This window comes from Talpa occidentalis, unplaced genomic scaffold, assembly GCF_014898055.3.
Source record: "Talpa occidentalis isolate TD23 unplaced genomic scaffold, MPIMG_talOcc4v2.1 talOcc4.2, whole genome shotgun sequence".
Classification (NCBI taxonomy): Eukaryota; Metazoa; Chordata; class Mammalia; order Eulipotyphla; family Talpidae; genus Talpa; species Talpa occidentalis.
This window is the reverse complement of record NW_023602073.1, coordinates 86,332,108-86,347,196: the sequence shown is the minus strand read 5'-3', so window position 1 is coordinate 86,347,196 and position 15,089 is coordinate 86,332,108. Positions and strand designations below refer to the sequence as shown.

Below are 15,089 nucleotides of genomic sequence, written 5' to 3'. Positions count from 1 at the left end.
TACATTCTACTGTGCTACCAGCTATGGCTGCTGGTCCAGAACAATAAGCCGTTGTTGTTGTGGTACAAAGTCTCATGGAAATTTTATTTCCTGATGAATATAGTTTCATGTTTATATTATGTTTGGTAGGCCGTAAGAATGCAGACCACAAACATGCCAATATATAATGCTAACATGATTGTTTTGGATGAATTGAGGCAGGTGTATAAATGGTAGGATGAGTTAGCAAAAATGAATTTTGGGAAAATGCAAATTAGCCATGTGGTTAAAAACCCTTAATAATAAATGCAAATCATTGCTAGACCTTGTCAACATGGGCTTTGTTGTAAAGTGCAAGTGTCTTTGTTATGAAAATATCCTAAAGTTGGCCTTCACTGGCTTTACAGATTGCCAGCCTATGCTCAAGTCATAGTACTTATTCAGTTCATTAAGTAGATAAATAATGTAGCAATCAGAAATTATTCATTTATGTAAGGATAATATCAGAATAGCTAAGGGAAAAGAAATTTAGAAACTAAGTTATAAATCTACAAAACTAAATGATAATGAATGAAGATAAATGATGAGCAGTACATGTATCCTGTAAGGATTTGTGTGTCCTTGTGATAGTAGGACACATTCCAGCAGTGTTGCATTCTTCATGGAATGATTCTTTCCCATCAATGAAGTGGTCCCTTCTCTTATGTACATGTAACACTTAGGATGGCTTTTTTTTTGGGGGGGGGGAGTTACTGTCATGAGCCTTGATATTTGAGAATCTTCACAATAAATATAAATGTAAGACAACTGATGCTCCTAAGGGTCAAGTATGAACCAACTTTTTTAGAGGGGGGATTTCTGAGAATTGATTGCATCCACAGGTGGCTTGGGCAGCTCTCACAAAGAAACACAGAAGTTGGCTTTTGACCTGTCTGGCCTCAGCTTTTTATTATAAACATTATTATGTTGACTGATCAAAGACTTAATAAGCATTTGGGTTGTTGTCAGGCAGAATTTGGCATTTCCTCCCCTCCAGATTGTGGTGCCAGGAAGTAGCCGCTCGGTGAATCTGGAGCGGCTGATTCCAGACACACCCTATGATGTGAAGATCGTAGCTGTCTACTCGGATGGAGAGGGAAATCCCAGCCCTGGCCAGGGCCGCACATGTGAGGCAGAAATCCTTTCTCCATCCCTATTCCTTTGTAACTAGATTGGCAGGGATTCCCTGAGTGAATGAGGAATGGGAGGTTGGCGGTGAGTGGGTGGTGGTGGGAGCTTTCTTCACCTGTAAATGGGTGAAGGTAGCCCTGGGCATGTGATCCCATCTGGACTCCCCCACATTCACATTCCAGATTAAGACTTTGAGTCCAAACTGCTCATTGTGCTGAGAGAAGTTCATTTTCTCATCTGGGACCTAAGTTAAGGAAGGGTTTCATCCCCTTCTGTGCCCTGCAGTGAGTCTTTCTCATCAAATGGGCATTTTGGAAACATGGGCTCTTGGCCTCTATGTTTCATTAAAACAGGAGGTAGTTGTAGTGGTTAAAATAATCCCTTTCTTTCTCAGTGTGTACATTTAGACTCAAATCTAGCTCAGTGTCACTGAGTCTTCACCAGGTAACCAGAGCTCTGAAATGTAGCACTTTCTACTGTTTATGTTTTCTCATTAAAACCAGGAACGTGTGTATTTTATCAATGGGAGTAAACAGCCTAGGGAATGCTGAAATATCTGCATGTAACTTTCTTAATCTGACTTGAGTAAAATTCGTTCATACCCCTCCTTCCATACCCATGGCCCCCATGCTCACAGACTAGCAATTAACTCTATTGTATTTTATTTATTTAGTACCACGAAGTGGACCAAGAAATCTGAGAGTCTTTGGGGAGACAACCAATAGCCTCTCTGTAACCTGGGATCATGCTGATGGACCAGTTCAGCAATATAGGATCATTTATTCTCCCACTGTTGGTGATCCAATAGATGAATATGTGAGTTCAATGCTCATTTATTTGAGTGTATATAACCTCTTACCTGGTTAGAGGGTGAAATTAAGCTTTCTTCTTTAGGAGTGTGCTATAAGAGTTGAATCTAGTGAAAAACATAATACTTAGTATCTTGAGCTACCTAAATTAATGTTCAAATGATGTGGGTTTCAAAATCCTACCCCTTCTTTAAATACAATTCTTCTATTAAGTTTCCCTTTAATACTCCAGTGTTTAGTGATCTCTCCTTTCTCTAAATTTAACATCTTTCATACATTGTTTGTGGAATACATATACTTCCATATTAGCTTCAAACTTCTTGTGACATATTTCTATCTTGAGAATCAAATCTAGTTATTTTGTAGCTTCCTGGTAGCCCTCATTATGCATATCTGTCCATTATGGATGGAAAAACTCACTGCTTCCTTTAAAGTTTAGTGATTAATTGATATAATAGGTTAGTGAACGATTATACAAAATGTTTGTAAAGCAAATAGGGCTGTGATTTGCAATCACTTCATAATTACATCTTCTTTGCTCATACTTCTTCCATTAATCTCATATTATAAAAATAATTTCACCTTGTGAACATGATATATTAAACTTTAGTTCAAGCCCCTTTTATTAATCAGAAACACATATAATTAACATTTAGAATTTATGATCAAAATGAGATAAAAAGTATTATCATGCTTAGTTTGCCAAAGCAGAAAAGCTCATGCTTTAATGTTTGTTCAAACTTGCCATGGAAAATATGCAACATAAAATTTCCCTTCACTTTCTGAAAACATTAAAAATGTAATTTTCCCCTTAATTTGCCATTCATTGTAAGGGACTCCATGCTGGGAATCACTGACACGTTATCCCTGTTGGTTAAAGAAGTAAAGCATAGGGTTGAAGAGAGATTAAGAGACCTATATGGTTCATTTCCTCATTATGGAGGTAGTTGATCGATTTTTCCATTTCTTTTTCTGCACCTTTTTAACTTAATGAGTATCAATCATACTGATATTCTTGATGGCAGAGCAGAGTCCACTTTTGCTCACTAATGCATCCCAGCAGCTACTATAGTGCCTGCCTTGCAGTGGGCATGTTAAGTTGAAGGAGTACACAAAAAATAATACAAACCAAGGAGAGATGAAGTAAACATGCTGCTAAGTACAGCAGTGCATGCTGAAGTGTGTGTGCATCGCTACCTTTCATTTTTCTTTGGAGATTCTAAGTCATAAGGCTGGTAAGTGACTAATCTGGGATTTGAGCTTTTATCTGCCTAAGTCTGCATCTATTTGCCTACATTGCACAGAGGCAATGTAGAATTTTGGTCTTGCCATGAGTATTGTACAATAAAAAGAAAATATGAGAAAGCCATTGCTGTTTAAGGAAGTGTGTAAAAAATTACTGTCTTTTGATTTGGATGTCCTCTAGCTGGCAATAAATTCGTATTTTAACTTCCCTTACAGACCACAGTCCCAGGCAGAAGAAACAATGTAATACTGCAGCCCCTGCAATCTGATACACCTTATAAAATTACTGTTATTGCTCTTTATGAGGATGGAGATGGTGGCCATCTAACAGGAAATGGAAGAACTGGTAAATGTTTTATACCATTTATAATCTTTAATTTTGCCTTTATCAGTGCATCATCAATATAACATTAATATTACATTAACATATATGTTAGACATGATTTTAAACATTTTTAACATATATGTTAGACATGATTTTTATCAGTGATATAAGAATTTTTTTAAAGGTTTATTTATGTGTACAAGAACTGGGGTACAGGCCAGAGGTGTGGGGGGTGAAAGGATTCACCAGGGACAAAGTGGGGAACAGAACAGGCAGATCGATTGAAATACACTCTTGAGGGGAGCAGCAGGAGAGACAGGAGAGGTCTGCTGCGCCATGTGTGTCACCTCCCTGGCCAGGGATCGAACTTGTGCTGCAGTGGCTGTAGCTTGTGCTGTGCTTAACCCCTTGTGCTACCAGGGAGGCCCCAGAATATAATTTTTAAAAACTTTTTAAAGGTTCACTTTAGGACAAGGAGACAAGAATCTGCAGTGTTTGCTTTGCTTGAGATAGATTTATTTCTTCTCTTGAAAACCATTGTATGTTCTATGAATAATTTAATTTGTTGTGTCAGTTAAGGCTGTAGCTGTTAACTCAATCAATTTAGTATCAGAAAAAAAATTATGATAGAATCTTAAGTCATAAATAAGGAAGTAGTAATTGGGCTGTAATCTTCTGTCTTTAAACTTTATTTTTTTAAGAAAAAATATTTTGTATTTTTTTTTGCATCAAGTTAATTTACAAATAATTACCTGTTCCTAGGCTTCTTTTCCAGCCTACAGAGGTGACAATTTCTTATGGTTTGGAATAGAGGTTCTTCAATTTGGTTGCTCAGTGGAATCATCTGGAAACTTAAAAAAAAATGTTTATGCCTGAGATACTCATTTAACTGGTCTGAGGTGTGCCTTGGACCTGCTGGTATTCTAATGTGCAGCCAAGTTTAAGAGCCACTGGTTTAAGGCAAGTGGGGCTCTAGGTCTGCTTTCTGTTGCAGGTAAATATTGGCATTCCTCTTCCTCTCATTCAAGCAAAAATCTCTTTAAGTAACATGATTTTAATCTCCTTGCTATACTAAGTTGCCAGAACTCTTTTTTGCATTCAAATGATCTTGGCAATATTACAGAATTTGGGAGAGGTACTATTTAAAAGCGCCTAAGAGAAAAGTAAGACTAGAGCTGTCCCAGCTCGGTCTTTCAAGGCCAAGAATGTGCATATCTTTTGGTCTTATGGTCTATAGGACTGAGTCAGTGGAGACTCAGTCTAGTGGACTCGAGATGTTTTTAATTAATAACTTCTCATTTTTCACTTGCCTTAGGCTTTAAGAATGTGTTTTGGTATTTTTCTGGGGAAATTTTGTGTTTATTAAAATATGTAAAAATTTTTTTCACTAGATTTTGTATTTTCCAGGAAGAGCAAAACAATTTCTAGTTTTTCTTGTGAAAAAAATGTTCAGGTTGAATTCCTGATTTGTGTAATGTGAGGAATAACAACTCAGTGGTTATTTAGCATGCTGCCTAACATCACTGTGGAGTTGAAGGCAGTACCTCTGGACACTTGAACATTTAACCAGGTTATGTTTGTGCTGGGAAAGAACATCATTTTAGTCACCAACTGGTTGTGTGGTCATGGGCAAATCATTTATGTGAGATAAATGGTTTGACTAGATAGTCTCTAAATTGCTTTTTTGGCTTTAGCAACCTGTAATCTATATCATTCTAAAAATGGTATGAGAGCTTTTATTATCTATTTTTTTTGTGTCATATAACATACCAGCACTGTTTCTAAGGTCTGTTTGAGTTGCTATTTGAATTCGGAAAACTACTAAGCTTTCTGTTAAACATTTCTATGTCTCTTAATTATTTTCTGGATAGGACATTAAGCAATATTATTAAATGACTCTCATAAGACTGTACTGTCAATGCTCATGATTAATATTCATAAAGTTCTATGCTTTCCCTATGTGCAAATGAAAAGTCAATAATATGTGCCAAAATTTATTTTTAGTGGGATTGCTTCCTCCTCAGAACATACACATCTCTGATGAATGGTATACAAGATTCAGGGTGTCCTGGGATCCTTCACCCTCTCCAGTTCTTGGATATAAGATTGTTTATAAGCCAGTGGGTAAGAAAGCTCCTTTATCATTGAAGAAATGCATTGAAGAATCATTTACAAATGAGGGTGTTCTCTATAGCATCCCCTACAATTAGATTCTCCACCTACTTCCATTGTCATGGTTGTCTCTGACCAGAAGTAGTGTTCCTGGAAATAGCATTTTAAATCACTGATCTTCAGTACATCAATTTTATCATGGATATAGATAAGACTCATTAATTTGTATAGCTAAACAGTTTGACTTATTCCATAAAATTATACAATTGAAGTTGTTTACATTCAGACATCTGTATATTATTATGATTGTGAAATAAGGCATATTTAGTTAATATAAATTTGTTATTTTTTCCTGGTGGAGTAAGGTATTTTTCCATTTGGGGTATATACATTTTAGATTTTCATGACAGATTTGCTTTCAGCTTCCCATTTACACTTTCACCTAAATGGATATCACCTTGATTAATTTATTTGCTATTATTGTTTCTATGTTCTATCTATAAAATTAGCAAAATACAAGAAAACTATTCTTTGCACCATATTTGCTAGAACATCTTCCATGCATGAAGAAATGTATGAACTAGAAAAAACAAAGAAGAGGGGACAAGAGAAAGGAAAGGTCATCTCGTGTAAGAAATAGAAGTTAAAGGAAGAGAAAATCTGAGGACCTTCAGTAACCAAACTTGTGTAATGAGCCTGAGATAGAAATTCTTAAATACTCTTTACAAAAATTGAAAATGTGACTTGAGCACCAACTATGTGCAAAGCATTATGCTGACAAAGTGGTGCTTGAAGAAGAGACTTGAGAGCCTTAAGGAAGTTGATTGCATGGTAAACTTATTCATGCAAGGAACAGTGATTGCATACCTTCTACATTCTGGGCACTATGCCCTGCTTTGAGAATAAGAGAGTCTTAGCTTTCAGGTTTATATTCACCTGCATATAATGCCGTGCTTGCTACAGTGAATAAATGTATATGGGACTATGGGATAATTGGTACTCATACTATCATTTGACTCTAAGTTGAGATTTGATTTTAAGGAAAATTTGGAAATAGTTATGGCATATTTTCTGTGTATTTTTGTGATTGTTATTAAGGTTCCAATGAACCCATGGAGGTCTTTGTTGGAGAAATGACATCATACACGTTACACAACCTCAACCCCAGCACTACCTATGATGTGAATGTTTATGCTCAGTATGATTCTGGACTCAGTGTCCCCCTGGTGGATCAAGGCACGACATGTGAGTAGGGCCTCTTTTTGTGGTTATAAGATAAATTATAGCACAATTTGCTAGGTCAGCCCATTTCTATTTTGTTTTTTCTTAACCTATGTGGTTTCCTCAGCCTTAAGTCGGTGACCCTTTTTTGTCTAGCTAGACAAATATATACGTATTTGAGTATATAAATAATGTATATGGTGAGATATGTTTGTTTCTCAAAATATATTTTGAAATTTTGAAATATAAAAATTATAATAATTGTAATCTCATCCATGACTAATTTGCAAAATTATAGTTGGGATTTTTCTTGACATTTTCTTCTTGACATTTGGTGCTAATATATGTGTTACTGAAGTGCATTGATTTAATTGAAATTTCTTACAGAAATGCCATAATTGCTGATTTGGTCCACAGATATATTTTACCATCACTGATTGCTTTAATAGCTATTTAAGAACTTATCAGAGAGGCTTTTAGAAAAATTTCTTCTTATTTTCCATGAGACATCTTTGAAATTCATAGTAGTGAAAGGGACTGTGTGGAATTTCTTTCCCTTGAAAGTAAGTGATTAAAAAGGCAGGTTTGTTTTGGCTTTTTTCATCTAGATTCTTGGATGTTTCTTATTAGGAAACAGAGTAAGATTTTACATTGGAAGTTCCAAAATAGTGTTCTGGTTGAAAGTATGATATTTGCCCTTATTTATGAGGTAAATCTGTATCCTTCTTTATTTTGTAGTGTATTTAAATGTAACAGATCTGAAAACTTACCAGGTCGGGTGGGATACATTCTGTGTCAGATGGTCTCCTCACCGGGCAGCCACCTCCTACCGGCTAAAACTGAGCCCTGCAGATGGTGTGTATGCAAAAAAAAAAAGAACATTCATAGTAACATTCTGATTTTCAATAAAGAAGATGCCATTTTGTTTATAAAATGTTGTACAAAATGTCTTTACGTGTCATTGAGGACATTTTCCTTTGTTGTCATAATCAGGAACCAGAGGACAAGAAATTACAGTGCGTGGATCAGAAACCAGTCACTGCTTCACTGGCCTTTCACCAGACAATGACTATGGTGTCACTGTATTCGTACAGACACCAAATCTTGAGGGACCGGGTGTCCTGGTTAAAGAACATACCAGTAAGTTTTTGAGTTATCTGGAAAGTCTCTGTAAGGCTTTAGAGTGGAATACTGGGTGGGAGACTCAGGTGACTCCTGGGTGGGCACATCTTCCTCTGGGCAGCAGGAATGTTGCCATGGCTTCAGGTTTTTGTAGGTGGAACTTATGGCTGGGTCAGGACCTCTATCTGCAGCAAATCTTGAGTTACAGAGTTGACATTATTTTAAGGAAAGGACTAATGGAGGAAGATGACTCTAGCTAACGGAGAAGATGAATATTCACCCATTTTTAGTGGCTTTACTCAGTAGGCCCTATCTGAAGGCCATACATTCACCCTTTGCATCTTGGCTTTGCTTTCTGTGGCTGTGGTCAATGTTGAGTAATGACCAATGTGACCAAATCTGGACAGAATAGAATTTCCAGCATGAGACTGCCAATGAGACTTGATTTATTATTGAAAATTTAAATTGTCCTTAAAGTTTACTTTCTATGACATGACAAATGCATGTTGTGTTGTTCTAATTATTGCTTTTTAAACTCTAGCTGTAAAACCAACAGAAGCCCCTACTGAGCCACCCACACCTCCTCCCCCTCCCACAATTCCACCAGCCCGGGATGGTAAGTACAGCTGATTAAGTAATGCATTCAATTGAGAAAAGTTTTATAGCCTTCTAATTTATGCAGCTTATATATCATTTATGATGGTTATCAAACATTTCTTACTTATTCTTGAGAAATTTTTAGATAAAATGGAAAGAGTGTCAGTAGTTTTTTCTTCCCCTATGGTCACATTTGGGTGTGAATAAAGTCAGTTCTAAATGACCTCACCTCTTCAGTTGGAACTCTGTCTCCACAAGATTGCAGATTAAGGCTTTAGATACAGCACATGGTCCGTAGTCACATAGGGGACATTTCTTTCTGCTAGTTATTGGCGGCACAGATACTCTGAACCTTTCTGGCTGTACCTGCAACCTAACCCTTGAGATCTTTGTCTCTGGAACTCTTAGCTTCTGACCTGCGGGGAAGTGCTTTGTATTCTACAAAACTGAAAAAAAAAATTCTATTGACTGAAGTTTGACACATAATTGTCACTTTTATTGAACTCTTCAAAAGACATACTGAACTATTGAGACTGGTCTCTCAGTAACTTAGGGCAATTCTCAGTTCTTTATCAAATTAAGTATTGTTAATTCTAATTGTTAATTCTTTTCCCACATTCTGTATGCTGTTTAACTGAAAGGATTTCATAATTTAAAAGTATTTTTCTCTTTAGAAGACTCTAGGATGCTCCAACATTGTTAAACCTACTGAATAAGTAAAACTAAAAATTAATTGTATGTTATAGGGTAAAATAATGATGGGTTTCTTTTAATTAGACTGTTGAAAGAAATTCAGTAAATAATTTTGGCTTAAAATGTGTTTTTAAATTTAATTTTTTTTAGAACAGTTAGGCTTATAGGAAAATTGAGCTGAAGGTATAGACTTCTCCTATACACTCTGCCACCTTACACATACAGGCTCCCCACTGTCAATGACTGTGACAGAAGTGGTGCATTTTTGGGTTCGCTCTTGTTATACACTCTACATGTTCAATTTTTATACATAAAATATAATCTTTACTTTAGAATTATTTTGTCTCCACATCTGAAGATTCAAGCTGAATCAATTTATTTTATTACCCCATTCCCTCCATACGATTCTAGTAATCTAAAATTAAAAAAAAAATCATCTGCACTAAATCTTTTATAATCATTACAAAATATCCAAATCCACTATTCTAATGCTGTGGACATTATTGCTTTTATTGGATTTCCTCTTCATTTATAGTTTGAAGCTACTTGAGGCATTCTGCGAGGAAAGAGCTTAGTAGATGGAGTCATTCCAGAGCAGAAATTGAGGGCCAGTTAGAACTTCTCAAACTTTACTGTGTGTATGAATCATCTGGGCATCTTGTTATTATTGCTAATCTGACTCAGGAAGTCTGGGGTAGGTCTCAAGATTCTGCATTTCTAAGAAACTCCGAGGTAGCACTGTTGGTGCTAACCCACACTTTGAGTAGCCAGATATTAAATGACATTTCTAAGTTCTATAATTTCAGATAATGAAAGAATTTATGGGATTTCCTCCTCTCTCCTCTCCCCCAGTTTGCAAAGGGGCCAAGGCAGATATTGTGTTCCTGACTGATGCTTCCTGGAGTATTGGGGATGATAATTTTAACAAAGTTGTAAAATTCATCTTCAATACTGTGGGAGCCTTTGATGAGGTCAATCCAGGTGGAATTCAGGTGGGTGTCACTTTATTGATGGCTATTCATTTGTGATATCTTGTTTCCTTGGAGCTTCTTTTTTAAGTTTAAACTATATTTTTGACATTTATTAGTTGCCATTTTATTTATACATGCATTTCTTTTCGGGAAGGGAATTTGGTATGAATGATGAGTAGGAAAATAAATATTCCTCTAGTTATTCTCTTTGGCTACATGATATCCCTGTTGGAGAATTTAGGGGTTTGTGATTCTTTCTAATACATATAAAAGGTCATATAATGCGGGCCTCCTCTGGTGGCGCAGGTGGTTGAGCACTGCGCTATGAGACTATCCACAGCTTCTGCAGCGCCGGTTCCATCCCAGCCCCCCTGGTGAGGGTCTCACATGGCGTGGCAGACCTCTCTTGTCGCACCCACTTCTCCCTCAGCAGTGTATTTCATCAGTCTGCCTGTTCTGTTCCCTGTTCTGTCTCTGGTGAATCCTCTCACCCTCCCGCGCATCTGGCCTATACCCAGGTTCTTGTATAAAATAAAAAAATAAATCTTTAAAAAAAAATGTCATATAATGCTCTGGACATTAAATGCATTGTGATTGTCAGACCCTATTAAATGTGAGGGTTCAGTGATGAATAGTGACTGGGTGGGGAACAATGCTGCCCCCTCTATGATAACATTACAGTGAGAACCTTGATAGGAAGAGTGGCTGTTATTGACCCAAAGGGTATTTCATTTGTTTTTCTAAATGATAACTACCAATTTTCTTGCCATGGCGTCACTCCAAATTTCTTTGTTTTTCACAAATAGGAACTTAGAATAATTTTATTCTTCCATGAGAGGCCCCACAAAATAATTAGTCATTTAGCTTTAACCTACCTGTAGTAAAGTCAAGAATCTCCCCTGCTCATTCCAAACTACCCATGATCTCTCTGGTCCAGTGGTTTGAAACTGTCTTTTTTTTGGGGGGTGGGGAGACTGTGGGTAGGGCATTGGTTCTTCCTAGATCTCTCTGACAATCTAATTAAAGCTGTTATAAGCTCCTTCTTAGATTCTGTAAACCCTTGAAGGCCCATTTTAAATTTCATCCCTGTGGAGAGACTTCCTTGATGGCTTTAGGCATTCCATGTGGCTGAAGGACTTTGTCCATATTACTATTAATATCAGAGCAAAGTGTCACTTTATATTGTCATTATTTGTATGACTCTCTTCTAACTTTTGACTTCTTACTGTACCTCTTGGCAAATTTTTTTCTTTAATTTTGCAGTTTATCTTTCTTCATTGTGGCATCTTAGAGACATGAAAATAAGAGATTTTGACATGAACCATAAGTAATTTCATAAACCATGTCTTCTTTTATGGTGTAGTACTTTATGGAATTACTCAATTTCAAATCCCCAAATAATGCTGTGGATGTTCTAACCCAAGAGGAGAAAAAAGACAAGCTAGTTATATTCTCAATTGAATGTGTCAACAAAAAAGCAATTTTTTTGATGCTTTTAGAAATTAAGATTTCTAGTAAAAACAAAAATAAATAGCTATCATAGTTCATTAATTTTACTTTGTATGCAGGATTATTAGTCCTTAAAACTACCCTAGGAAGTATGTATAATTATTTCTATTTTAGTGATAAGGAAACCACATCCCAGGATTGTTGAGAATTTGCTCGGTGCCACCCAGTTATTATTTGGCAGAGGCAGAGCTTGAGCCTAGTGAATCCTGACTACAAAGTCAGTGTTCTCCTACTTAAGTCATACTGCCATTAAGTTTGTGATGAGTGTTGATTACTGTCACTCATGCATCATTTTCATATTACCATGAAGAAGAGTCAGAGAAAAGGAGCAGTTGGCAGAGAACCAAGTGTTTAGCCAACATTTGAGTTCAGGGCTTCCCTGGTGGCGCAGGGTTTAAAGACAGAGCTATCAAGCTACTGCCAGCCACTGACACACAGAGTTCAATCCCCAGCCCTCCAGGGAGCAACCCCACATGGCACAGCAGACCTCTCCTGTCTCACCCGTTGCGCCCCTCAGCAGTGTATTTCAGTACATCTGTCTGTTCTGTTCCCCACTCTGTCTCTGGTGAATCCTCTCACCTCCCGCACCTCTGGTTTGCACCCTAGTTCTTGTATGCATGAATAAATAAATCTTTAAAAAAAAAATTTTTAGTTCACAAAAGTGTGTTCTCATTTCTGACCCCGGAACCTTCTTTTTCCTCAGCTTTACCCTTCCCTTGCTACATTTTTAAGGAAAGGCACCATGTGAATACAGTGTAATTACATTGATAATATAAATTATTGATAATATAACTAAAGATTAGAAATTAGAGAATTTAATGAGATAGCAGTAGTTAGTGTTATAATATTAGCTCTAAGGAGTTTATAATTCTATCAGGTATAATACATATTTTCCATTCTGTAAGTAAGGATTCACTAGAAAATTGAAATATACAAAGATATGAATTATCCTTATCACCAAACTGCATTCCCTTTCAGGTCTCATTCGTGCAGTACAGTGACGAGGTCAAGTCTGAGTTCAAGCTGAACACATACAACGACAAGGCCCTCGCCCTCGGGGCTCTCCAGAATATTAGATACAGAGGTGGAAACACAAGAACAGGTACAGACAGTCAGAGTATATGTAGACCTTCACTCTCAAAGAGTTTGGAGTAACAGAGCAGACTTACCATCCTTATCAGTTGGCCATAGCTATTGGCATTTGGCCAGTTTTCACTGAGATGACACAAAAATATTCCTTGCCACATTCTATAGGCAAGGCTCTCACATTCATCAAGGAGAAGGTCCTGACCTGGGAGAGCGGCATGAGAAAGAATGTCCCCAAAGTGCTGGTTGTGGTGACTGATGGCCGGTCGCAGGATGAGGTCAAGAAGGCAGCTTTTGTCATCCAGCAGTCAGGTAAGCAGGGGCGCTGCCCGAGGGTGTCCTCATTCTTGTAAAGTTTTAAATGTTCAGAAATGATTGCAAAAGACTAAAATTGCTGCTTTTATTTTATTGTTTTACTCTGTATGATATACCCTCCTAGTATCAGTTTATATTTAATTATGCAATGGTTTGGTAATTGCTCAAAATGACATGGTGTATTCTTTGTATAAGCTGTGACTCAGTGCCTATCAAAGATAAACCTAATTTCCTCATAGTGAGTGGAAGTCTCCAGAAAACAATAATGCCATAGTAGGAGTGCTGGTTCTTTATGCTGGCTTTTATCCAGAAAGAGAGAGAGAGACAAAAGGTTTAGCACAACCTTGCAAATGCAAACTAAATGCCCATTGCTGAAAGATTCCCTGCAAAAAGTAGCAAGGCCTCAGGGAGATACCCCCCCCCCCCCCCCCCCCCCCCCCCCCCCGGGTTGATCTAGGCAACTAGACATCCTGAGACCCTCCTGATGGTACTACACTTTGGATTAGCTACTTAGGCTTGCTAAATATGAAACCAGGTCTTTCAAGTACTTGTTTTAACCTCCCTTAACATCCCTCCTCCTCCCCCCTCCAGAGTCCAAAGTGAACCTATCTTAAAAATTCTGTACTGAACGTGATCTACTGTAGAAAATTACAAAGTACTTTGTTACATGGAATTTGTCTCTGCCCATATATGTTTTTGCCTGGAAATTTGCTAAGATTATTCTTGCAATTATCTTTTGTAAATTATTACCATTATATTATGACTTGAGCATATTTCTGTATATTATGGACATCTAGCTGATTTAAATTTGGATTTTGAAGACTTCCTCCTGAGATTACCTTATTTATATCTAATTTGTGTACAAATTCTTCATGTAGTCTATTTTTTTCCTACTGTCAAATGAAGCTTTTGGAGGAAAAACTTTGTTTTTGTGTATTAACCTAAATAAATAAAAGTTTATTACCAGTGGGAGCTGTAGATTCAATTTTAAAAGAGGCCAAAGGTGCTTCCTTTGAGCCTGAAGTTGTTGAGAAAATCAATTTCAAGAATTCAGTTTTTTTTTTTTAATATTAAATTTTATTTTTATATTCCCCCATACAATTGCAAACACCCCATTCTGACCCCAATCCTTCCCCTCCCGCCCCCCACCCCCCCAAAAAGTGTCTCTGGTTCATAGTTTTTTGTTGATTTTGATTTTCACTTTTTTTTTTTTTTTTTATAGAGGCATGTTTTTATTTATTTATTTGTTTGTTTGTTCGTTCGTTTTGTTTATACATGCACTGGGTACAGTCAGAAGCGCGGGAGGGTGAGAGAATTCACCAGAGCCAGAGCGGGGAGCAGAGCAGGCAGAAGGACCGAAGTACACTGCTGAGGGGAGCAGCGGGCGGCAGGAGAGGTCTGCGCGCCATGTGGGACCCTCCTCCTGTGGCCGGGGAGCAGCCGGGGATCGAACCGGCGCCGCAGAGGTCGCCGGTAGCTTTGCAACCCAGCGCTCAACCGCTGCGCCACCGGGGAGGCCCTGATTTTCACTTTCTTATATTCATTTTCCTGGTCCCTTATTTAAGTTTTCTAGATTCCTGCTATGAGTGAGACCATCCGGTATTTTTCTTTTTCTTTTTGGCTTATTTCGCTGAGCATGATCCCTTCCAGCACCATCCATGTTGCTGCAAATTGCATGTGTTTATCTTTTTTGAATGCTGAGTAATATTCCATGGTATATATGTACCACATCTTCTTGATCCAGTCATCTATTTTTGGGCATTTGGGTTGTTTCCAAAGCTTAGCTATTGTAAACAGTGCTGCTATAAACATAGGAGTGCAGGTGCTCTTTGGAATTGATGTTTCTGTGTCCTTTGGGTAAATACCTAGGAGTGGAATTGCTGGATCATATGGAAGCTCTATGTTTAGTAGGTCCAGAAATCTCCACACAGCTCT

The 15,089-nt window shown here is 37.5% G+C and overlaps 1 protein-coding gene across 3 annotated transcripts in view; it reads left to right on the top strand.

The window, feature by feature from the left end:
* Positions 1 to 15,089, top strand: part of COL12A1 (collagen type XII alpha 1 chain) — a 115,046-nt gene that overhangs the window by 65,417 nt on the left and 34,540 nt on the right. For all 3 annotated transcript variants that reach the window (XM_054698934.1, XM_054698933.1, XM_054698935.1), the window contains 11 exons: positions 1,016 to 1,145; positions 1,823 to 1,965; positions 3,420 to 3,549; positions 5,533 to 5,652; positions 6,739 to 6,885; positions 7,600 to 7,716; positions 7,855 to 8,001; positions 8,525 to 8,599; positions 10,126 to 10,265; positions 12,732 to 12,855; positions 13,008 to 13,151. In XM_054698934.1, the coding sequence (XP_054554909.1) occupies positions 1,016 to 1,145; positions 1,823 to 1,965; positions 3,420 to 3,549; positions 5,533 to 5,652; positions 6,739 to 6,885; positions 7,600 to 7,716; positions 7,855 to 8,001; positions 8,525 to 8,599; positions 10,126 to 10,265; positions 12,732 to 12,855; positions 13,008 to 13,151 (1,417 nt within the window). The remainder of the gene's footprint in view (positions 1 to 1,015; positions 1,146 to 1,822; positions 1,966 to 3,419; positions 3,550 to 5,532; positions 5,653 to 6,738; positions 6,886 to 7,599; positions 7,717 to 7,854; positions 8,002 to 8,524; positions 8,600 to 10,125; positions 10,266 to 12,731; positions 12,856 to 13,007; positions 13,152 to 15,089) is intronic.